This window comes from Hirsutella rhossiliensis, assembly GCF_020360975.1.
Source record: "Hirsutella rhossiliensis strain HR02 chromosome Unknown scaffold00007, whole genome shotgun sequence".
NCBI classification, from domain to species: Eukaryota; Fungi; Ascomycota; class Sordariomycetes; order Hypocreales; family Ophiocordycipitaceae; genus Hirsutella; species Hirsutella rhossiliensis.
In genome coordinates this window covers 3,093,483-3,115,426 of record NW_025408673.1, presented here as the reverse complement: position 1 = coordinate 3,115,426, position 21,944 = coordinate 3,093,483, and the positions used below count along the sequence as shown (strand labels likewise).

The 21,944-nt window shown below is 56.1% G+C and overlaps 3 protein-coding genes across 3 annotated transcripts; 2 read left to right on the top strand and 1 right to left on the bottom strand.

Annotated features, from left to right (window-relative positions):
• Positions 1–5,570: 5,570 nt before the first annotated feature.
• On the top strand, positions 5,571–6,191 carry HRG_07095 (uncharacterized protein; the record flags this gene model as incomplete). The annotated part of the gene is made up of 1 exon (XM_044865566.1): positions 5,571–6,191. The coding sequence occupies one exon, from the start codon at positions 5,571–5,573 to the stop codon at positions 6,189–6,191; it is 621 nt and encodes a 206-aa protein (XP_044719528.1).
• Positions 6,192–6,835: 644 nt separating this feature from the next.
• On the bottom strand, positions 6,836–12,306 carry HRG_07094 (PIF1-like helicase domain-containing protein; the record flags this gene model as incomplete). The annotated part of the gene is made up of 14 exons (XM_044865565.1): positions 6,836–6,876; positions 6,943–7,283; positions 7,355–8,034; positions 8,210–8,822; positions 9,137–9,547; positions 9,604–9,659; positions 9,705–10,026; positions 10,110–10,207; positions 10,278–10,342; positions 10,468–10,625; positions 10,769–10,830; positions 10,880–11,112; positions 11,477–12,052; positions 12,225–12,306. 14 exons carry the CDS (start codon positions 12,304–12,306, stop codon positions 6,836–6,838), a joined length of 3,738 nt encoding a protein of 1,245 aa, XP_044719527.1.
• Positions 12,307–18,842: 6,536 nt separating this feature from the next.
• HRG_07093 (integrase core domain-containing protein) lies at positions 18,843–19,895 on the top strand (the record flags this gene model as incomplete). The annotated part of the gene is made up of 1 exon (XM_044865564.1): positions 18,843–19,895. One exon carries the CDS (start codon positions 18,843–18,845, stop codon positions 19,893–19,895), a length of 1,053 nt encoding a protein of 350 aa, XP_044719526.1.
• Positions 19,896–21,944: the final 2,049 nt, after the last annotated feature.

Genomic DNA, 21,944 nt, shown 5'->3' with positions numbered 1-21,944 from the left:
GAACGCTAGACGGCATCACGCTCGTGTCCAAGGTGCGGAGAGAGACTTGGTGGGCAACCGAGTCCCCGAAGAGATGACCGCCGCGCAGGCCAGGCTGGAGGTGCTAAGCGAGAGGACTGTCGAGGAAGCTTTGCGTCGGTCGGATGGCGACGCTGAAGAGTCAAGGAGAGTTGTCAGGGTGAGGTGACGAGGGGAGAAGACGGAGGAGCGCCGGCGGGCAAGAAGACAAGGGCACTGGGCAGCAGCGATCAACGAGGGCGACTTTTAGACTTGAAGGAAGAACCCGCTAGAAAGGCATGAACGAAAAGGGCAAAGACAAAAGACGCAAGTTTTAGACACAATAAGAAAACCGGCGGACGAAAGGAAAAAGGTTGGCATTGGCATTGGCATTGGCAAGGGGGTAAACAGGAGTATAAACGGGGGGGAAACAGGGCAAGGCATGAGAGGGGCAAGAGAAGGCGGCAGCGACCAATGATGAGGGAGGGACGGAAGGGTCGGCGACCAATCACACGGGATCTTTTATTCCGAAAGAGGAAATAAATCAGCCAATCAGAGGCGGAGGATGTGGGGGTGAAGCAGTCTGGGGCCTTTTTTCCCCGCGCGCTAATGAAGTCCTTTCGTTCCTCAAGGCATCGTTCCTCAAGGCATTGGCGGCAGGAACGCCTCTGGATTTTTGTTTGCTTCGCCCTCAAAGGAATTGGCTCCCTTTTACCGAATGATATCGTAGATGGATGGGAAGACGCGAAAGTTGGCAGTGCAGACGCGTAACTTGTTGACATTACCGGTAGGTGCTACCTTAGGCGGAACGGACCAATGGCATCACAGGAACACCAGTTCCATCCAGTCGGTCGGTCTGATGAGAATTGGCGGTCGGTCGTTATGCGGTCTATCAGACCACCTTCAGACAGTCTGTCTGTTAGCCACACTGCCTTTTGTAGGGCTTTTGCTATGGGTAATGAGCAAACGACGATGGCGCAGTGGATTTGAACACCGCCTGGTAGAATGACGAGGACCTTGGCGGCGAAAGTGCCCCCAGGCCGCCAAGGGCTACGTCGTTACAGTTAGCGGTAGTGGCCTGTAGATAGGGTGTATCTCGCTATCGCCGCTGTAGCTCCAGTGCGTCAAGGCTAGAAAATGCTTCAAATCACCGCGACCTCGCAACCGACAGGATGTAGGACCTTAGACAGGGTGCATTCTGATCGCACGAACACAGGCTATCCAGTCGAACAGTTTTTCTCGTCGTCGGTCCCGGCTTTCGCGCTTTATGGCGCTCCGAAGATGACATCAACCCGGCAGAGGTGATGTCAAGGGCAAGCGGGTAATCGGCGGTAATCTGCGGGGTAATCCTCTGACCGCCCACCAAAACCAGACCTGTGACATCCACTTGATGTCATAATCTAGAAAGAAGTCAGAAAACGCCCATTACTGATCTGCCTTTTCACTTCAACTACAATGCATCGTCCAAATGGACGCTCAAGGTCGAATTTGCCCAGCAGGCAGCTTCTACCCAAAGCACCGTTGAACCCAGCTTCGACTGAGCCATCTGAAATATTTGCAAGGCAGAAGCGTCAGCAGGTAAAGTTGGCCTGCGAGAGTAAGCCATTCATCGCACCTCTGGGGAGAAATATCTAAGTCATCCCTCAATAGGATGTCGGAAGCGGAAGGCCAAGGTCGACACTAACCCCCCAGAAGGGCGTCATGAACAGACGACATGCTAACAAAGTGCAGTGCGACGGTCGAAGCCCCTCATGTCGTTCGTGCAGTACGGCAAAGGTGAAATGTACATATCGCCTCCCTGAAGCCAACATGCGGCAACACCTCGAAGAGTTACAGGTTGCGATTGAAGATATCAGGCAATCTTTTGACGCAATGCGTGACACCACAAAGCAGAGTGCTGTGGAGTCGGCAGAACATATGAGAGCAAGTCAAAGCCCAGCAGTTCCAATATGGGATACCCATGCTGTCGGTTACCTACAAATCATCCCTCAACTGGAGTCAAGACAAGACGGGCTTCACGCATCGGCAATGAATGAAAGCATGTTCAAGTCTATGCCCAACTGTCGTCCTTCTTTTGCCCCACTGGTCAAACTGCCCCTCTCTCGATGGACGAACATCAGCAATGACGATAGTCTGCTCACCTATCTTTTCACAATGTTCTGGACTTGGGACAGCACCCTTGCGACGATATTGCATCGCGAGCTGCTTCTGGACACTTTGTATGCAGAGCGGGATGCCACTTCAAGCGCGCCGAGGAAGCTGAGGCACAGTTCTGTTCAGACTTTTTGATCAACTCAATGCTAGCAGTCTCTATGGTATGTGGTTCAACAACAACAGTGAATCATACCTTGACATCAAACAGACGTAACATTGACACGCCTCTCTTTAGGGATTTTTTTTTAAGAGTACCGACTTTGACGAGCCTCCAACCCATCGGGATTTCGCGGACGAGGCTTTCCGACTCTTTGCGTCGCAAGATCATGCAGCGCAATTACCCTTGCTGCAAGGAATTGCCATAATGTCAATTTATGAGCAAGCCTTTGGCGACCCGCTCAGGGGGGTCAGCTTGTTTTTCGACACCCTGTACACTTTACGGTCAACCTCGGAGATTCTTGATGTCCCTTTGTCGTACGACAACTACGGAAGCCCGAGAGCAAACAAACTTCAACAAGCAATTGCCTTCATTTCCAACGGATTCCATTACTTGGACGTGTAAATTGCCAATTGAAGAGTTCCAAGCGCCGGGTAATTTTAATGACACTTGCCGCACCGCAGTAAGATGGAGCTAATCGTGGCTCCTGCGACGCCTCCCTCTCGGATCCCTTGGATCAACAGCATTCGAGATGAAGTCCGTTGTCAAAAAGGAGAAATGATCGATGCGCTGTGGATCCCTCACCCGATTTCGACACAGCCACAGCTGTCGTACTATAACGACGCCCTTGAGGCCGAGCATGAGCTTAGTTGGTTAGCGCGCGAGATTCTGCCTGCTATCAAAGACAACCGTTTAAGTCCAGTACCAGATTATCTTGGTGCAAAGATATTATATCGTCGTTTGCTACAATGGAAGGAGTCAAAATCGCAACGGTTTCAGGGTCAAACATCCGTTGTACCAGCTTGGGTATGCTTGATGTGAGTCCACCGTTTGCTTGTGTACGCCCATGCCATACATATATGTTCGTTTGGAGAGAAAGCCGTTATCTCGAGGCCCAGAATCCCTGGTCGACAACTATAGTCCAGGACGAAAGATATGACTGGAAGAAAGTTGCAACCAGAGCAGCGACACAGACGACATATCAGCCAATGCATCAGCGCACCTGTTGGAGTGTGCATTCTACTTTTGCCTGGTGCAACGGCATTGCGACAAAGAAGAGTACACTAACTGCTAGCAGGGCGTCCTACCATGTTGTCTCTATCAAGCTCCTTGAGCCATTCACGGGCCTGTCTTTCTTGGAATTTGGGGGTGGGAAGACAGCTCGGTTTCTCTCCCAGTCGCACAGCGAGGGTATGCCTTGAGGAACGAGGAACGAGTGACGAAAGGTTCTTGCCTTGAGGAACGAAAGTGCCTTGAGGAACGAAAGGATTTCTATGCCGCGCTTTTTTGCCCCCCGAATCCGCGCCTCTGATTCGCTAGCTTTCTCGGCTTCCCGTTGGCTAGAAAAATTGCCTCTTTCGTCTTGAACGATTGCTTTTCGGTTGGCCTACAAGTTTGCCCCTGTTTTCCCCCTCTTTGTGTCCTTTTCATCCCGCTTTCCTGTTGGCCATATATGAAAGTCGTCGCCTCTCCCCCCCCCTTTTTTTTTTCTCGTCTTAGTCACTCTTTTTTATTTACGTCAGCTGTTCCCACTGTTCCCGCTCCCGCTCAAATTGCGCTTTCCGATTACCCGTTGATCTTGGTGTGGGGCCACAGCAGCCCAACTAAGTGTCTTCGCCACTTAGTTGGCCCAAAAAATCCGGCACAGCCCAAAAAATCCGGCACAGCAGCCCACCTCCAAAACGTCAACCCTATGCATCTCAACCGCGTTTTCTCGCGCAACTTGACTTTATTTACGTATCTTTTTGCCGGAATACATTATGACAGATAACATGGCTACCCTGGAGGCAGCAAAGCCGTTCTGGCGTCTCGTCGCGACCCCAGAGCCGATGTTCGTCGCTCAACAACACCAAAAGAACGCCTCTTTCCGTGCGAGATGCGGCCATCCGTTACAATGTGAAGAGCTCATCCGTACAGAGAGCCATTAATTTCATAAGAAACCCTTTTCCCGTGCTCCAGGGCGTCCATTGGCGCTGACGGAGGACGAAGACGACGCCCTGGTTGCGTATGTACAGTGGATGGAACGCACCGGCATGCCCGCCACGAGAGAGCAACTTGAAGCTGTTGCAAATGCAATAAGAATGCGTCGAGATCCCAATGCCCGCCCGGTCTCGTCAAGTTGGCTTGACAATTGGCGTGGAAGTCATCCTGCGATCGCGAAGACGTATCTCAAAGCAGTTGAACGAGCCCGGAAGTCCTTTGAAGCCCACGGGTAGAAGAAGTCGAATTTTTCTACTCAAAGCTTCGAGAAATCATCACCAGCTACCGTATTGGCAGTTCAGAGATCTGGAATGAAGACGAGGCCGGAATACGCATTGGGTGCCTGCGAGAACGCATCCAAGTTCTCATCACGCGCACCACTAGAGTCAAGAGCACCCGGCCCCGAGTTTTAGACCCAGCAAACCGAGAATCCTGCACGGTAATTGCCTCAGTTAACGCAGTGGGGGACTCTCTTCCACCCTGGCTTGTTTTCCAACATTACCCTACCACCAACTGGGCCGGCATCGACATCATGACAGGCGTACGGTTTGCCCAGTCGCCAACTGGCTTTTCCAACGCAGAGATACACCTTGAGTGGGCAAGGCATTTCAACTGCTGGTCTTGGGCATCGTCAGCGCAAGCAAAACAGTCAGGAAATTCGCTGGAAGAGTGGTTCGGCTGTGACGAGCATCTTCGGCGCCCCAACATGGGGATGAGTCGCGTGGAGGCGCCGCCAAACCAACGGCCTGACGACGAGAAGATCTACCGATTGCTTGTTGTGGATGGCTTTACAGGGCATACCACCCTTGACTTTGCTGAGTATTGTATCAAGTTTGATATCATCATTGCTATTTTCCTCCACATTCCACCCACCTCATGCAGCCGCTTGATGTTGGGGTATTCCAGCCACTAAAGTCAGCACATCAGAAAGCGCTTCGAAGTCGCTCGCAGAAGGCAACATATCATTTTCGCGGGTCAACTTCCTCACAGCTTTTCAGGACGTATATGAGGCTGGCTTCACGCGGCATAACATTATGGCGGCATTTGAAAAACAGGCCTCTTTCCTGTCGACCCAGCGCCGGTGATCACCAAGATCCTCCACGAGCAGCTACGACAACAGCAGCCGATCAATCCTGCATACGCCTCGCTCCTACCCTCGGAGACGCGTTTCCAAGTCGCCGCGGATGCCCTCAATGATATCCGGCAACGGTATGGGCCCTCATGAGCTCGCCATCACGAAAACTTGCGGGTTCTTGCGAAAGTGAACACCGAGTCTATCGCGATGGCGTCACATTCCCAGGGCATAGTCAGCGATAAGAATAGCCGAACCCAGGCGTATGCGAATCGAATGAAGAGAGGCAAGATTGTCAGGCCGCGCGGAGAGTTTATCACGAGCTCCAGCATGGCCGACATCACCCGGGAGTATGAGGAGCTCCAGGCAAAGCAAACCCGGCTTCAAACGCGCCAGGAGATAAGGATGCATCTTAAACGAGTTCGTGGAGAGATGCAGAAGATCCGAGAAGACTATAAAGTCGGGAAGAAGCAGTTAGTCAATGGCAGAGTCAAGACATTGAACTTTAAGCCCTGGCTAGAGTTTACGGGACGAGACGTTGAGTTCTACACTCTGGAGCAAAGTTGCGATACCCTCATGCGGGAGCTCAAAGAGCCATCCAAGGAATCCTTTTCTATGATACCACGAAGAGAAATAACTCCGCCAGAGATGTCAGGGCGCGCAGCGACCCGACCTCGCCCACTTACAGATATGTCGTCGTTGCCCGGCAGTGACGATACCGTCTATTTCACAGGCCTCGATCTTGACAAACATAGTGAGGATGGCGCCGACGATGAAGACGAGGACAATTTACTCGACACGCAAGAGAATATACCTCATCGCCGCCGTTAGCAGCGGTTGAAGCGGTAGTCGATACACCATGCCCTCGACCGCGCACCCGATCGTCCAACAAGATACAGCAGACGCTCCAGGAACACAGGTATGGATAAAATAGCTCTCAGAGACGCACAACAGGCGAAATTACTACATAATACGTCTATTTGGACTCACAAACGCGGTCTTCCTATCTCTTCGACTGGAAGGCGGCAGCTCTAAATAGGCCCAAAGACGTGATTTTTTCACTTTTCGTTGTTACTTGCGTCTTTAGGTGATCCGCAGCTATTGATCACATGTATATTTTAGCTATTTGAAGTCGCATTGACGGCACCATGAAGCGAAGCGTAGAATTTCCCTTGATTTTGCACCCCAAATTGAGGACCCTGCTGTGCCGGATTTTTTGGGCCAACTAAGTGGCGAAGACACTTAGTTGGGCTGCTGTGGCCCCACACCAAGATCAACGGGTAGCCAGACAATTGCACCGTTTCCCGCGTCTAACGTCCGATGTCATTTCATTCATATTTGTGCCTGTCGAAGGGTTCACTATTCCTACGCGTATTCGAAGTCGTCGCCGAGCCAGCGCAGCGCCTCCCGGACGGTTCTGTCACTCAGTTCCTCGAGCCTCGCTTGTGCGGCCGTCATCTCCCGGGGACCCGGTTTCACAGTCTCTCTCGCACCTCCGATATGAGCATGATGCCGTCTAGCGTCGGACACCGCGATAGCTGCACGTATAGGCTGTAAGGGTCGCACTGCGAGGGGACGGCACGTCCACCGACGTTTGTCGTCCTCGTCCCTCGCAGCTCGAGCGCGACACGCTCGAGCGTCCCGCCCTGCACCTTATAATCGGTGCACGCGAAGGCCGCGGCGCACGGCAGGCCCTTGCGGGTGACCTCCTTCTGCTGCCACGGTCGCTTCCGGTGACACTGGATCCTGACGCTCATAGGCGTCAGCAGGATCGTGCCGGGCGGCATCCCGACGAAGTGGAAGTCCTTAGTCGTCTCCGACCCTAGTATGATCGCCGCCGGCGGCCCGAAGTGGATCGCCATATCGGCCGAGATGCGATGCGCCGGGTGCACCTTGTCGACGATGACCTCGGCCGCCGTGTAGCTGGCGCCGTTCACCAGCTTCAGCCCCTGGTGGTGTTGTGGTTCACGACGACCGGCATCCCGGCCACAAACATAAAGACGCCCGGCACTGGGGTCGCGCTGTCGTCGCCCTGGTTTAGCATCATGATGGCCTCTTCCTCGGTCGGCAGCCCCTCCTTCCACTTATGCTCGGAGATGAAGATGCGTATCGTCAAACGTCGTTGCATCTGGAATGCTAAGCTCGCCTCCATGTTGAGATTCCACCGGTTCCTATTTAGCGGCGTGACCACGGTGATGCCTGTCTCCCACGGGATTCGCCTGCCTTCCCGGTAGCATCTTGAGTTAAGGAGGTCTAGGTCGGTGTGATCCTGCACGCCCAGTCGGATCCGCTTTAGCAGCCTCTGCAGCTCCGGGTCGCCGGCGGCGCGCATCTGCTCGTCCAGCATGACGACAGTGGTGAACCGCTTCCACAGCGCGTGCGCCTTGTCGTGCTGGTGGCGCTGCTCGGCCCTGAACGAGTAGTCCTCGTCCCACGAGACGGCCGAGCTCGGCAGTAGGATCGACCTTTCCTGGACCGGGCGGAACTGGTGGAAGTCCCCGCAGAAGAGGACGATGGGGATCCCGCCGAAGTCCCGCTGCGACCCCCGCAGCTGGCAGAGCCGCTCGTTGACGGCGTGCAGCGTGCGCGCGCCGAGCATGCTTACCTCGTCGATGACGAGCACCTCCTTGTCCTGCCAGTCCATGCGGGACTCGCCGTCGACGAACCGCTCCGCCTGCCTCGGCAGCCGTACGCCGTCGACCTCCTCGCCGTGTTCGCGCCCGGCCCTTGGTCCTGGTGAAGCCGCAGGCGGAGTGGATGGTGATACCGTTGACCCGGGCCGCCGCGGTCCCCGACGTCGCCGTGATCAGCAGCCGGCTCGAGATGCCCTTAGCGGCAAAGAGGCCGACGAGTGCTTCGATGACGCGCGACTTGCCGGTACCGCCCTCGCCGCCGACGAACTGACAGAGCTGGCTGACGTCGCCCCCTCCGTCTCCTCGCCGCATCAAGTCAAGGTGGCGGCATATTATGGACAAGGCGATGGCCTGTTTCCTGTTTAGCGTCAAGCGTCTCGTCAAGCCTTTTCCGGCCTCGAGGAACGAGGTCGACGGGCCGAGGCGGACTTCCATGCCGGCCTCGGCGTTACCCGCCGTCTCCTCGGCTTCCGCCGCCGTTATCTGCACGCCTTCCTCGCCGAAGCCGGTCAGCACACTCCGCTCCGCCGCGCCACGATCGGTGCCGTGGGCCGTGGCCATGCTTTGTATACCCTGTATCATCTTCACCCTCTCCCTCGAGGCGCTCGTCTGCTGCGACTTGATGGCCTTGACCTGGTCCTGCGGCGGCACCGCGGCCCCGGAAAAGACCCGCCCCGGCAAGTCGATGCGCCTCCCGCCCCGTTCCCTGACGATGGAGGCCTCGAGCTCGGCGGTCGAGGCCAGCGCTGACTGCTGGAAGCGGCACAGCTGCTGTATCATACCCGAGAGCTCGCGCGATCCCGCCGTGATCTGGTTCGCCCCGGCCGCGCTTCGGACGACGTCGATTAGTCGCGTTGCCTTTCCGACGTTGTCGGCCTGGTACGCCGAGGCCGCGTCGTCGTCCCCCGGGTGTCGCCCCCCCCCCCCCCCCCCCCCCGCCGAGAGCGCCGGCGCAATCCCCGGCGCCGCCCGAGGCCGCCCACTGCTTGGCGTCTCGCCTCGCGTCCTCGGCGGACCGCCGGAGCAGTTGAACGTTGTCGACGAGGCACGAGATTCTCGGCGGAAGCAGCTCTGTGTAAGTCAGCCAGCCCCCGCGGCGTCGCAACCTCTCTTCACTCGGCCACTTTGCCCGCCCGCACTTACCTGCGATGAGCCGATTCCTCGTCGTCCTGCTCGAAATCCTTGCTTAGGTAGCCGTCGAGGCAGACGACGGCGTACTTTCCCGGCCGCCTTAGCACCTGGACCCAGTCTTTACCGGCCACCCAGCCGCTCTCGAACGGCACCTCTCCCCAGCCGCCGGAGCAGCCGGCCTTGCCGACGCGTTGGAGCCTGACGAGCGAAACATAGTCGTATAGGCACAAGCCTCGTAGGACATGTCCGCGATGATGATAGGCCTCGGCGAAACTGATCCTCTCGCCTGCTTGTTCGACGACGACCGACTCGTCCGCGACGGACACGTCTTCGACCGCCGCGGTGCCGCTCTGCTGCCGAAGGTGTCGCCAGAGCCTCGAGACGTGCCAGTATAGCACCGACACGTTCAGGTACGCCCAGGCGCTGCTTCCGAGAACTCGCTCGGGTGTCCCAGCAGATGGGCGACGACCTCGACTTGCGACAGCGCCCGCTCCGTGAACACCCGATTCGCCACTCTCATGAGAAACTGCCGCGTCTTGTTTTTCCTTCCATCGCCGTCGCCGACGACGCCGCTACTTACGTCATCCCCGGCACCCGGCTGACTACCGGCCGACACGACGGGCAGCAGTTCGGCGGCGGCGGCGACGCGCTTCCACGTCGGGTCCTCCACCTTAGTCGCGTAATTGGTCACGTAGTAGACGAGCGCCATGGTCTTCCGCTGCGTCGCTATAAAGGAAATGTCGTGGTTGTGACGGAGCCCGACGGCGATGGCCTTGTTCCACCGGTTCACCATGGGATGTGTTCTGCGGATCCGCAGCACGCCGTCCGCTGACAGGGTCGTCTCCTCGACCCGCTCCCACGGTGCCTTAAAGCGACAGAGGTCGGCGCCCTTCCGCCCCTTGCTGCCGAGGAGTACTTGACGCATGTCGGGCTGTGGGTATGGATCTGGGTCGCGCCGGCGCAGAAGTTGGCTTCCTCCTCGAACGAGGCCGAGAACTGATCGGCCCTGTTCAGCAGGGACGAGATATCGGACGTCACCGAACGCTCTGCCTCGACGGCGCAGAACCCTTCCTGGTCCAGGTCCTAGTTTCCCGCGTCAGCCCGCGTCCTCTTCTCCCACGACTATTTCGTACGACGCCCCGCCGTTCCTTACCTCGCTGAAGACACTATCGACGTAGCGGACGATTCGCTCGCGGTATGCCGCTTGTTCCCCGCCGTCTGAGTCGGCAAGCATCGAGCTGAGGTGGGCGTTTCCTCGAGCCAGAGCAGCCCGTGCACGTGGAGGAGCCTCGCTCGTTCGTTTCACGGCGCCATAATACTGGCTGACGCGGCCGAAGACCGACTCCCGGCATTGACGTAATGCTCGAAGAACAGCGTCATCTCGCGGTGGAAGAAGACGGCCGAGCTCATCGGGTCGGACACGGACAGCCGCACACGTTTGAACGCCTTATCGAGGCTTCGTAGGAACTCCTCGGCCGCTTCGGGTCGCGCGCGCGGTACGCTGCTAGTCGGAGCTTTACCGGATTCGTGATGTCGTTTGGGTTGATCGTGAACCAGATGGCGGGCACGCCGTAACGGACGATGAGCGCCAGGATCCTATGCCGCATCCCGAGACGGACCTCCCTCGACATGGGCTGACGATACCCATACAGCGAAAGGCTCCTGAGCAGCTCCTTCACCGCATCATCGGTCGTCTTGCCTGCTCTCTAGCTCGGCCCTGGCCGCCGCCAATCCGTCCGCGGTTAGCGACCGTACGATGCGCTCCACCTTGCGGAAGTTCTTCCTCGTCACGCTTAGCATGCTGACGCGGCGGTTCCTCGACCGCACGCCTATATTAAAGACGAGGAAGGCGAAGATGTGGTGCGTCGCGAACCGGCCACCGTGGCGTCGTAACACCGTGTCGGCCCAGGTCCGAAGGCTCATGTTCCGAGACGACACGAGCTCTCGCGTCGCGGCCTCCCGCTCGCGTATGTCGGCGGTGCCTCTGCCTAGTTGTACGGCTGCTTCTTCGACCGGTCGCGGCCCTCCGACGCCAAATGGCAACAGCGTGGGAAAGGTCTTCGCGAAAAGGAGGCTTCGAACGAGTCGGCGAAGTCATCGCCGCGGCGAACGCCTATATACGGTTCGGAACCATCGGCGTGCCCTGGCTGCCCCTTGCCGAGGTTTCCACCCACGTCCTCGGACCCGCGCCGCCGTCGTCGCCCGCCCTTCGCGGACGGCATCACATGCGAAGCGCAATTTATCCACGTCGGCGACGTCGGGCGGCCCGTCTAACGCAAACATTCCCGACGAGGTTACCTCGTTGATCGTCTCCGCATCGTGATTAGCCTCGTCGCCGCTCTGACCACGCGCCTCGTCTACCTCGATTGACTCTGGCTCGTCGTCCTCGAGAATCGTCGCGCTTCCTCCCTTGGTTGAGCAGAGACAGGACTTCTTCGATCTCTACCGCGCCCTCGTCGTCCATGGCCCGCTCCGTGGGCGGCACGATATGCGCCGTCCGCGTCTTCTCCCATGCCGACGGCTCGTTCCGCTCCAGGCGCCCGTACACCGACGGCGGCACCCCGTGGGCCGACTCTCCCCAGCTCTCCATCTCAGCCGCGTCGATCTCGATCTCGGCATAGTGTGGGTTGTTTCTCTTCAGCCAAACAAGAGCCCTCTCGACAACGCGCCGCCTCACAGACAAGAGACTCGATAGGTCGCTCGGTGTCGGCTTTACCGCCCCCTGCCACGAGATGTGGATCTCGTCCATCACCTGCAGGAGAGGGTGCGGCAGCACTTTCGTCACCAATTCTTGTACATTGTTCGGAAACACCGTGATGTGGCCCTTGACGTGCTTGGGGTACCTCAGCGTCTGCTTCTGGCCGCCCGGGACGCTATACCTCGTGACGAACCCGTAACACGAGTTTAGCGCAATCAGCTTCTCCTCCACTGGCGTGAGCCCTTGAGCTCATCAGGAGCATATGCTCACAACCGAGGCGACAATGAAGTTGGGCCGCCGGCGACAGCACCCCACGCGCCAGCCCTCGATGACACTCCGCGCAGACCACGATAGACTCGCCCTCACGGAAGCAACTCCGACACGCGAACGGCGAGCCCTCACCCTTAGGGACGGGGCTCGACAGCCACCGATCCCACGGCATCTCCTTAAGCTCCGTCCTCGAACGCTTGCGGTAGCACAGCATACATGCCCGTATCGGCAAGGTGGCCGCATCGTGGAACGCCCGATAAAAACTTCGCACCGTCGATACCTTCCTCTCATGCGGCACTGGTGTGCACCAAGTCTGCTCCTTGGACAGCCTCTCCTTGGCGGCAAATTCGTCTTCCAGGTAACGTAGGACGCTGGCTAGATCTTCCGCCTGTAGCTCACTTCTCCTCTGCCTCCGACGGCCGCCTCGAATACGTTTCTTGGCAGCTCGTCTCGGTCGGGCTCGCCGATCCTCTTCTCTGCTCCACGGACTCGAAGATCTCGCTACCGCCTCGACTCGCCTCGGCCGATCCTCCTCTCCCACCGCTGCCCCGCGTGGTGGTCGTGGTAGCAACCGTCCGGGTGATTGTGTATCTCCGGCTCCATCTCCCGGCTCTTTAGGCTCGACTGGCTGAACGAGGGGCTCCCTGACGGCCGTGGACGAAATCCCGACCGCCCCTGCCGGCCGATCCTGCCCTGCCAGGCGTGACGGCCGTGGTAATAACCGCCCGGATGACTGCAGATCTCCTGCTCTGTCTCCTATCGCTTTCGCTTGAATTGGCCGGGCGACGGTGGGTTGCGGCGAGTGCTGGCTTACATTCTCTAGCCGAAATCTTGTTAAACATCGCGCTTGCCCTCCCTTTGAAGAAGCACCATGGACGCGCGTCCTATTATCCCGCGGCCGACTGCCTCGCCGGCTTCCTAGAGGCGTCGCTCTTCGACTGCTTCTACCCGCTCTCTTCGTGAACCTCCTCGGACGCCGGCGCCTGCTTCGCCTGGATAGGCCGGAACCTAGGTGCCGGGTCCGCTTGACTTTCGTCGCCCAACACCCGCTTCGGTCCTTCGTCCGTACGCCTCTCACGCACATTTATCGGTGTCGAGCGTCGCGCTCGCCCTCCCTTCAAGGCGGCGCCATTCACGTGCATCGCCTTTTCCCGCAGCCCACCACCTGGCCGACTTCCCCTAGGCAACGCTCTTTTCAATGCATCCCCTTGTTCTCTTCGTGAGATCTCCTCGGCCGCCAGCGCCTGCTTCGCCTCGATAGGCCGGACACTGTCGACCGTTGCCGGCCGACCTTTCCTTCCCGGGCTGCTAGAGTATCCCTCGCTCCCCTTCTGCCTCGTCCGCGCCCTATCGTTCCGCTTTCCAGACGTGCCGATCTGCACGCCCTCCGCGATCCCGGCGTGTGATAATCCGGCCTCAGGGGCAGGCGCAGCTCCCGGCGCACTCTCCATCTCTTTGGGTCGGATGGGCCTTGGCGAATGCTGGCTCCCGCCTTCCAATCGAAATCTCATAAGAGCAGGCGCAGGTCCGGCCGTATTCTCCATCTCTTTGGGTCGGATGGGCCTTGGCGAATGCTGGCTCCCGCCTTCCAATCGAAATCTCATAAGAGCAGGCGCAGGTCCGGCCGTATTCTCCATCTCTTTGGATCGGATGGGCCTTGGCGAATGCTGGCTCCCGCCTTCCAGCCGAAATCTCATCACCGTTATCGGTCTTCCAACCCGGCGTTTTCCCCCCACACCACCTGTCCGCTCGACGAGACCTTTCGGCCTCGTCAGTTCGCTACCGCTGGGTCGCCTAACCGTCTCAGAGCCACTTACGGCCACGCCGGACCATCTCCCACTGTCTAGGCCGTCTTCTCGCCCGACTAAGGCTTCCGGAGGACATGGTGCTTCCAGACCTACCGTGGTCGCTGCCCTCCTCTCATCATCCCCAGCCCTCCCCTCCTTGGGCAAGAGGTGCCGGTAGGTGATCGGGTCGTTACCCTCGCGCTGCAACACACCGCCGACGGACGGCACAAGACTCCCCTCCACACGGCTTCGCACCCAACCCTTGCATGGCAACGTCCGTCTCCATGCTCACTAGCTTATCATCACCCACGTTTATCGGTGCTGAAAGTCGTGATGGGGCCGCCTTCGAAATGCCATCGTTCAATACTGATTTTCCCTTTGGCCGCCGACCGCCTCGCCGGCTTCTCTTGGGCAACGCTCTTTTAAGCGCTTCCGCTTGTTCTCCTCGCGAGACCTCCTCGACCAGCCCCTGCTTGGCCATGATGGGCCGAAACCTGGATGCCACGTTTGCCTGTCTCTTATATCCCGACACCCGCTTTAGCGAATCATCCATTGCGCTCAATCTCGCCGCAGCGACATTTCTCGTCGCAGCAACGGCCGCTGCTCCCATCACCATTTCACCTTCTCCCCTCTACCGACCGAACCTCGCAGCGAGAACTCTCTCCCATGTCGATGCTATCTTAACGCCGCGGCTCTGCACACGGATGATGGACCATAAAAGTTTGCCCCCGGATCTTTCTTCAATATTATCTCGCCTCCTAACAATAATGGTCCGCCGTGTTGGCGTTTTTCCTACCAATCCCTTCCTATAACTAAACCCTGTGATCTTTTAGCACTGAGCCGACGCGGCAATGCTTATCCGCGAGCCCCCTTTCTCCCCCCTTCACCACCCTACCACCGTCCGTCCATCCTTTCCGGACGGCCTCGACCAGCCCATGCATAGGAATACACACCGCAACTCCATCTAAGGCCGCCTTCTACTACTCTGCTCTCCTCCGCATCTTCCGAATCTGTCGTTGCAGGTATGCGTTTCAAGGAACATCAAATTAGACTTTCTTTTCTTCGCTACCTATGCTGCAACGGAAAAAGGAATAGCCCTGCCATCTGATTCAGCTCACCCGGCACGATAGCTCCCAAGACAGTCTTCCCTAAATTTCCGTTCCATTCTAACAGGCAACCTTCTCCACACCGCCTCTTCGTGTGGCTTACTCGTTGGCTTACTCGTCGGGTCAAGAGCTATTATGCACCACGCATCCTTATCAAAATTCAAACTTGCCATGGCAAAGCTTCTCGCTCTCCCACTGGTTCTATAATACCTTGGATTTATAAAAAAGGCCGCTTTATTCTCCACCTCTTACTTCCTTCTTAACGACTTATACCGATCATTTTTCTAGGCGCACAAACCACTTATTAGCCAACATAGATATGCACGATGTCTTCCTCGTCACCGCTACCTCCACCACACCTTCGAAAGCCGCTCGATAGCCAGAAAGGCGCGGGTGGTGATATGTCTATGATGTTCTTCGTCCAGCCCGACTGCCCCTCGAGATTTCCCCATCAGGACGAGCATCGCGTTAGAGGTCTCAACGCCGAGACCATTGCCCGCATCTTTTTGCCACCTCCTTCATGGTTGCTCACCGCGGAATATGCGCCGCTCCGATTGGATACCGACGACTCGCCGACATCCATCTTCTTCAGTCTCAATCTCTCTATTTACAACCAGCCTGTTATCGCCTCCGAATGGTCTGAGGAATGGTTTTTATGAACGGCCGCGTCCACCCTACGCCCTTGCCTGGGAGGTTAAGCAGCGCGACGGCCTAGAGTCTGAAACTGGCGACACCCTTATCTACACCATGCCCGCCCTCGTCGTCCGCGACCAGGGTTACCAGCCGTAAGGCGTGCCATTTACCCTAGCGCGTACCGCTCTCGGCTCTCGGGCGAGAGGTCCGGCTGATTTGTCCTCTTAGCATCCTCCCTAGACTCTTCGCCTCTATGGATAACTTCCCTTGCATCCCGCCTATCGTTTCCTTCACCGGCTTCATCCTTGGCCCGGGTCACTCCTGCTACGACAAGACCTTCTGCCAGACCTAGACGCCGCCCAGCTAAATTGCTGCGGCTTCGTCCAGCTCTCTACGTATCTAGCTCCTGGCATTCCCGACAAGATCCCTTTCAGAGGCTTCCACCAATTCGAGGTCTTCGTTATCTTCCCCATTCACGCTAACCCCTGGGCTATACTATGTAAGAAGATGGCCGAGAGGAAGGACTCTTACTTTCAGCCCAGCATCCCCTTTACCTGCACAGGCAAAGTTGCTGGCCTGCTCAGTCACCGCGTCATGATTCATCCCCCAGGCTCCGACCGAGACTATGTCTTTATCGTCGTCCCGGATTCTTGGACTTTTCTCGATAAGGCCACCAGCACTGCGGCTGCCTCGTCCTCGGCTATCTCGACACCACTAAAGGAAAACCGTCCTCCGCTTCGGCCGCTTTCCGGGATATACTCGCTGCCTCTTACTCCGTGGCAACACCTGGTACCCTCCCGCCAAGTCCTCCACCTTCGGCTTTAATAACTTCTGCTTCAACTTCTACTTTGGCCGACCTAGCTACACCCTCGCAGAAGCGTCCCTGTCCTGACCCTGCCGGCACGCCGACGAAGAGACCGCGCCTGACGACCCCGAAACCTTCGTCTTCTACCGATACTGGGGGCTCTGCTACCCGATCCTGCTCCTCTTAGCGGCTTCCCATATTAGCGATCCGGAAACAGCCGGTCAGACTCCTGCCTCGGAGAATGCCTCGGCATCTTCCCTTAATTCAATTGTCGCCTGCACATCAGACTCGCCGACTAGGCCGCTTCGAAACCGTCACCTAAGTAGAAAAACAGCAGAAACGGAATAGCTATATATCTTATCTAGTTATGTGAAATAAAAGTCTGCTAATATATTCTTTATGCAGAGAACAACCCAATTTTACCCTTTGTCTTACTATGTGCTCTTACTTCTCAGCACATATAAAAACCGAACTGCTATATTCCACCACCCCTCTACGACCTCGCTTCTAGTCATCGTTTCCTTCCACACTTTCCGTGTCTGTTGAGCCTCTCGGGCACGCACGCCTTCTTGTGAACCTTCCAGTCCGCCTTTTGATGCTCCGTGCCGCAGTATGCCACTGCGTGACATCTACTGCACCGCTTCACTCCCACGGTCGTCCCGCATATTTTGCACAGCCTGACCTCCATGCACCTATTGCGTCCTAGAAACTTATCTCGCCTTTCCTCCTCCTGCCGCATTTCCCCCATTACTAGTTGCATTTCCTGTCTCATTTCTACCTCGCACTGCCCTCTTCCACATAACGATGTGACCCAAACCACAATGCGAGCCTCGTCTGCGTGCAGCATCGATATCGGACTCTGTAAGATGTCTGTCGCAAACCGCCCGCAGCATTCGCAGAAAGCACCCGACGCACTGCGACATGCTGATTCGTGCTCCTTCATAAGAGGCATCATGGACTGTGTAAATCGCTCGTTGTATTCAGCATCTCCGCCGGCCCCGTTTGCCTCCGTCACAAGGCTCCGAGGAATGCTATGGTTGTGGATGAGTTGCCTGGCGCCAAATTGGCATATGAACTCGACTCGGACCGTAGACATCGCCATAATTTGTGTTCTAGATGTTTAGATACTCTGTAGTTTTTTTTTTTATGATTAACTGACGCATATGATGCGAAGAACACTAGAACAGCAAGTAGGCCACTCAAGGCCGAATTCTCGACGCCTTATTTTATCCCCTCTTCCTCCATCACTTCTCATCTTCTCCTTGCTTTTTATTCACACGTATTGCTGCATGACATGACTGACAGCTTGGCGCCCGATCTTCTTCGCCCCCAATCACCCGTCGCGCGATGCAAGCTACTGCGGGAAAGATTTTTTCCGTGCCAGTGATGCCGCAACCACCACAAAACCTTGAAACATCAAACAGACATTAACTTTGAAATCGTCTACCGACCGGGCTTGAAGAATCCTGCGGATGGATTATCAAGACGGCCGGACCATGAGAGGGCGCTGAGAACAGCCGGGCTGCGAGATCCGTGCGTTCCGTCATTCCTTGAGAAGTTTGCCCAGCTGTTTCCCTGTGAACCTGCGGAAGGGGACCGTGTGTGTTCAAGACAGGCTGCTGGTATTGGCGATCAGTCCGGTTCGCGACCGGCTGTCCCTGTCGCCCATGCACATGTTGACCGGCTGTTTCCCTGTGAACCCGCGGAAGGGGACCGTGTGGATTCAAGACAGGCTGTCGGATTTGGCGAGCAGTCCGGTTCGCGACCGGCTGTCCCCGTCGCCCTCGAAAAGATTGATCGGCTGTTTCCCTGTGAGTCTGCGGGTAGGGACCGTGTGTACTCTAGACAGGCTGTCGAATTACGCGATCAGACCGGGTCGCACCTGGCTGTCCCTGTCGCTGATGGAAGAGCTAAGCTCCAACATCTCAGGCGTGTTGCACGAGTCTTGAGGACGTCGAGGACGACGTCTCAGGAGGAGGGCCCCGCTGTAACGGCATCGGCGTTACAGGAGCCACTGCAAGACGCTCTTCTGGCGGCACAGCAAGGGGACGCCTTTGTTGCCCAGCAGAAGCAGCTTGTTGGGGTCTCTGATGGCGCCACCGCCGGGGAACTTTCGTCAGAGGTCTGGAGCACCAATGACGAGGGGTTGTTGTGTTTCCGCGGAAAGATATTCGTGCCTGCGGGCTTGAGAAACGAAATCCTGATGCTGCTTCACGACGACGAAGTTGCCGGCCATCAAGGCGGAACCAAGACTTGCAAGCGGATTCAGGCGCAGTACTACTGGCCCGGATTACGTCGAGACGTGCGTCGTTATGTCTCTACCTGCCGCGAATGTCAGCTCGCAAAGCCGAGGCATCATAAGCCGTACGGGCTGCTAGCGCCACTGCCAGCGCCAAGCCGTCCGTGGCAAGAGATTTCGATGGACTTCATCACGGACCTCCCGCCGGTCCGATGTGAGAAGAAGATTTACTCCAGTATCCTGGTGGTGGTCGACCGCCTGACCCGCTACGCACGATACATTCCGGTGTCGTCGCGCATATCCAGTGATGGCTTGGCGGATGTGTTCCTGAGGGAAATCTTCAAGCATTATGGAATGCCTGATGGCATTGTCAGCGATCGAGGGAGCCTATTTACGGGGCACTTCTGGGCCACGTTTTGCCATTTGCTTCATTGCAAGCGACGCCTCAGCACGTCTTTTCATCCTCAGACTGACGGTCAGACCGAGCGGGTCAACCAGACCATCGAACAGTACTTACGCACTTTCTGCAACAAAGAGCAGTCCGACTGGATGGACAAGTTGCCATTAGCGGAGTTCACCTATAACACCTCATACCATGACACGGTGAAAGGAGCTCCAGCCGAGGTTTTAATGGGCTATCAGCCGCGGTCTAAGGGACATGTCAAGGGACAACTCGAAACCTTCAGCACTCGCGCGAGAGACCGTGTCCGAGGCCTCGGAGAGCTTCATGAGCGTACGGCGCTCCTCATCACGAGGGCCCAAGAGCGCCAGGCGCGATACTACAATAAGGGACGGGAACCAATGTCCTTTCAAGAGGGCGATTGGGTTCTAATCTCCACAAAAACCCTTCCGCTGCGGCGTCCGACTAAGAAGTTAACAGAGAAATATGTCGGGCCCTACCAGATTGAGCAAATCGTCGGAGGGCACAGGCTAGCCTATCGTCTTCGCCTACCATCGACCGTCAAGATCCATAATGTCCTGCCTATCAGCAGTTTGGAACCATACCGCAGCCGGGGTCAGCAGCCAGTTGAGACTGAGGATCACCCGTTCATGATAGAATCTACGTACGACGTGGAACAAATCCTCGATCATTGCGGACCGAGAAGTCGCCGAAGATATCTGGTGAAGTGGAAAGGCCACGAAGACGAAGAGAACTCCTGGGTGTCCCGAAGTGACTTCGTCGACAAGGAGTTCCTGGTGGACTACGATCGATCTGTCGGCAGGGGAGCTTAAGAGTTCGGGACGAACTCCTCGGAAGGGAGGGCAACCTGTCACGCGCTTGGAGAAGGAATACCTCCGAGATGTCTCGGAGTAGGCCGTCGGGAAACGGAGGATGCTATAATATAAGAAGGGTGCCTATTCTCGGGATTTTATGGGATCTTCAGAGATCAATGAATTAAATGATTGACCCCCGTTCCTCACTCTCTGTTTAGTTGTGTGTGCGCCTTACATTCCAAGCCGGACGATTTCTTCAGAATATATCGGCTAAAGAGACGTGGGAAGCACTCAAATTGTGTTGGATTGACACATACCTAGGCCCTCCAGATGTTATCACGCACGACGCTGGTACGAATTTTGCCTCCTCTGAGTTCCAAGCAGAAGCGAAGCTGCTAGGAATAACCTGTCACCAAGTGCCCGTGGCGCCTATATAGCCTCAATTTGTCAACCAGAGGCTAGCTTCGATTATTCAATCGCGGCACAATCACAAGATCCAACCGCGGAGGATTTTCAGGCGTTGAATAAACGGATCCAATGGCAGATCGACAATCCACAAAGAGGCCTTCGATTCGTCCCAATAGGTCTAGAAGCAGCAAGGTCTTCGTCTTCACAGACGGATCATTCGCCAACAACAAGGACTTAAGCTCTCAGATCGGATTCGTTATAATCATTGCAACCGAGACTAAGTCAGATGAGTCATTCACGATCCACGGAAACCTGATCCATTGGAGCTCGACGAAGTGCAAGAGAGTCACCCGCAGCGTCTTGGCTTCTGAGATATATGGATTAGCTTCAGGCTTCGATTTGGCATATGTGATCACAGAGACGATCAACCAGATCACAAACCGCCTTGGATTGCCGCAAATCCCGCTCGTGGTGTGTACGGATTCGTATAGCCTATACGAGTGCCTCGTGAAGCTTGGCACTACGACGGAGAAACGCCTGATGATCGATATCATGGCGTTGAGGCAAGCGTACAAACAGAGAGACATCACAAGCATCCGTTGGATCAATGGTGCGGACAACCCGGCTGATGCAATGACGAAGCTATCTCCGAACGGAGCCTTGACCCGATTCGTCAACGACAACGAGATCACGATCCGGCTTGAAGGTTGGGTTCAAAGGAAGGAAGATATGACGATTGAAGAGGCGATTAACGATTGACTATTTCCCTTGGTTAATTTTTTTTTTCCCCCTATTATCTGATGCGTTTGCTTCGACTTTAAAAGAGCTGCCAGTGTCTGATCATTTGTACGATAGAGCGCACATCGCAGAAGGATATCACGTGCGTCATCAGGGAACAACGATTACCCGCACACACACACACAACCTATCAAACCTCACCGCATGGTCTAGATAGAAAAAGAATAACAATAACAACATGATCACCGATCAAAGACCCAACTGAGCCTCAGTTAGCCTATCCACAGATCTATTGATTGACTTGAGGATGATGTGGCATTTATGGAGCAAATGTTAAGCACAGATATCGAGAGTTATATCACCCGAACGAGAAAATCCAGAACATTCGAGTGGCACTACATTTAAATGGTGTGCATTATAAAATGTCACTGTTCACGAGCTTCATGGTGTTTTTGATACTCCGTATAGGGTGGCAAGATTGCTGAAACGGCGGGCGTATCAGGCACTCACTGTTAGGGTCGTTATACCAACATATATGGACGCCAACTACCCCACTTTCAACCCACTGGGATTTTGCCAGTGGAGTGTCGACGACGGAATCCAACTGAAACACACACAACATAATTGTAAATACGCAGAATGTCATCGCAAGGGCGGCCGATTTCGAAGTTACCATGTCCGCGCGGGGCGAACCCCTGCTCCTGTCAGAACGGTGGTTCTGTGGCGTGCCTAATGGGGAAAGTGCATTGTGGAATCCATTGGTATGATGGGGGTCTGTCGGTGGACCAGGGTAGCCCTGTTAGGGAGGGACCCGGAGAAGGGATTCCTGGCCCATGTAGCAGGAACGCATGAGGACTTCCTGAGTAAGGAAGGCAACCCCTTTATGCGTGGGCACAGCCACGTATGCGTGGGTAGAGCCCA